Source organism: Macrobrachium rosenbergii, chromosome 28 (genome assembly GCF_040412425.1).
Source record: "Macrobrachium rosenbergii isolate ZJJX-2024 chromosome 28, ASM4041242v1, whole genome shotgun sequence".
Taxonomy (NCBI): Eukaryota; Metazoa; Arthropoda; class Malacostraca; order Decapoda; family Palaemonidae; genus Macrobrachium; species Macrobrachium rosenbergii.
Window position 1 is genome coordinate 7,257,517 of NC_089768.1, and position 2,484 is coordinate 7,260,000.

Sequence of the window (2,484 nt, forward strand, 5' to 3'; positions counted from 1 at the left end):
ATATATATATATATATATATATATATATATATATATATATATATATATATATATATATATATATATACATACATATATATATATATATATATATATATATATATATATATATATATATATATATATATATATATATGGTGGAAATGAACATATGGAAACGTGTTTCACAAAAATAAATTACTGACTCACCACGGAACCCCGGTGTTTCGAGGAGACGCTGAATTGCTAATGCCCTGGACTCTCATTAGAAAGAGAGGGGTTCGGTCCTGTGGTGAGCCAGAAAAAGAAAAAAAAAAAAAAAAAAAAAAAAAAAAATATATATATATATATATATATATATATATATATATATATAATATATGGGTGTGTGTGTGTGTGTGTATACATGTGTGTGTCATGTATATAGGCCCGTGTGTATATGTGTGTGGTACCTTTCTCTCGCTTTTTTCTGCCTGTTCTTTCCATATATATAATTGAGACTGGGAAAAAGAGGCAAATCTCAGCAAATCAGGCTCGACTGCTGGAAGGAGAGGAGAGAGGGAAAAAAGTGGAGAAAGAAAGTGAACGCGGGGAAGCAATTATGGGAAGCCATATGATCAATAGGGTTGATATTTGTGTCCTGGAGATGTTATAAAAGACGGTGCTTCTTTGATGAACTCGTTCGCTACGAGCACAAGAACACGCTTTGACTATTTTTGTCTCCAAATACTCCAAACACATTCATTAGCGAACCAGTAATGCTTAGGAGACGGGATACTGGTTACTTTGAAAGATCAGACTGATGATTAGATTCATCAGGTCTTAAAATGGATTAGATTAACAATGACAACTTGCTAAGCACTTTTGTAAAAAGGATATAAAACCTTCTGAGACTTTATATAGCTGATTTTCAAACTTGAAAACAATATTACAATGATATAACTTTTATTATTAACATTACACGACTCCTACCTTTAATAGTGGCAGTGATTCAGAGGCAGTAGTATTTCAGCTACAGTGAGAAAATTAGACCACTGAAAAAAAGTGTTCCGTTTCTAGTGTGGCCTTTGTCGGTGTAAACCGTGTTGGATAAAAGTAAGTACAAGCACGGTAACTAATGTGGCCTAAATGAATTTGAAATGAATCGGCTTAAATTTGCTTCATAACCATCAACAACCATACCATGAACGAAAAAAGGAGGGAACGTAAGTCAAAGAAAAAAGAAAGGACAAGATTTTCTTCTCCCGAAGCTTCAAAGTTATCATCTCCTTATCACCATAAAAACCATTCTTCTGTCACTTAGTCCATGAATACCCAACTAATCAGTATTCTTGAGAAGTATTCTTTGGTGAGGTGATGAGGAGACGCTAGTTGCAGCTTAGAGAATTCCAAAATTTTTCCCTTCCCCTAATTTCTGTCCTGCTTAATCAGTCCTTTGTCAGAAAATGTTGTCTCTTTAGACCGAGAGTTCGAGAGAGGAAACTGATCTGATGCGAATATCAAATCAAATTGAAACCGAACACTGAATATAATACTTATTAACGATATTCTAAAACGTTGACAGATGTAAAGTTTGGTGGCGAAGGCATTCTTGTGTGGACGCTAAAGTAAAGCGACTTGAAAATCTTTCACGTGGCAATAGTCAGGCCAATTTAAAGAGCGTGGCAAAAGGTGACAGGAAAAGAGCGTGTTAGTCTATTCATTTACCAAACACTTTAATGGTATAAACATTATACAGCCGCTTTCTTCGCTTAGCCTTGTCTCATACCCAAGCCAGGAAGAGAGCGCGCCCGTCATTGGTCGCAAGGTTAGCTGATACTCCACCCACTAACATGTTGCCGAAGGCGATTGGTCGAGTTGTATGCAAGGAGGCGGGAATTAGAATGACTCTCGGATGCTGTTCTGCGATAAGTGCCAGTCTGTGGTGGACGGTCTATGGTCGACTACATGAAACTTGACGCTCTTCGGTGTTTACAGGATGTGCTTAAGCTGTAATGATTCGTAATAGAAGACTTCGCGCCACGCCGTTTCCCCTTGCTTAGTGCTCTAAAGGCTCTATCTCGTTCCTATGATAGAGAATGACAAGTCTGTTATACAGCAACTCACTTCAATTTTTCTGAAGAGTAAGCCAGTCAAAGTAATCAATGAGTGACTTTAGTGTGAAGAAGATATCCGATTTGCTAACTGTGCCGTATTGCCAACACTCTCTCAACACAGTCGCAGTGGGCTGGAGCGTTGTCGTCATCAGTCAGCAGCCACCTTTAACCGCACCATGTCCGGGGCGACGGTGAACACTGGAGGAGGCGGCAGCGTCGGCGAGAAGCCCCAGTCGGCTTTCAGCGCCGTCATCAGGAAAAGTTTCTCCTCCTTTTCAGTTGATTCCATCCTGAGCAGCGGCGGTGGAAACCGCCTCGCAGACGATGTCGCCGAAAGTGACCACCACAGAAGTCCCCGCAGGAGCCCTCAAAGGGATTGCTCAGGATCGACCCACACCGCCGAATTCCT

The 2,484-nt window shown here is 39.7% G+C and overlaps 1 protein-coding gene across 1 annotated transcript in view; it reads left to right on the plus strand.

Annotated features, from left to right (window-relative positions):
* The first annotated feature begins 1,882 nt into the window (after positions 1 to 1,882).
* The window catches only part of LOC136853889 (homeobox protein MSX-2-like), a 3,170-nt gene continuing 2,568 nt past the window's right edge, over positions 1,883 to 2,484 (plus strand). The window contains exon 1 of the mRNA XM_067129808.1: positions 1,883 to 2,484. This exon is cut by the window's right edge and continues 350 nt beyond it. Within this exon, the coding sequence (XP_066985909.1) occupies positions 2,252 to 2,484 (233 nt within the window). The 5' untranslated portion in view covers positions 1,883 to 2,251.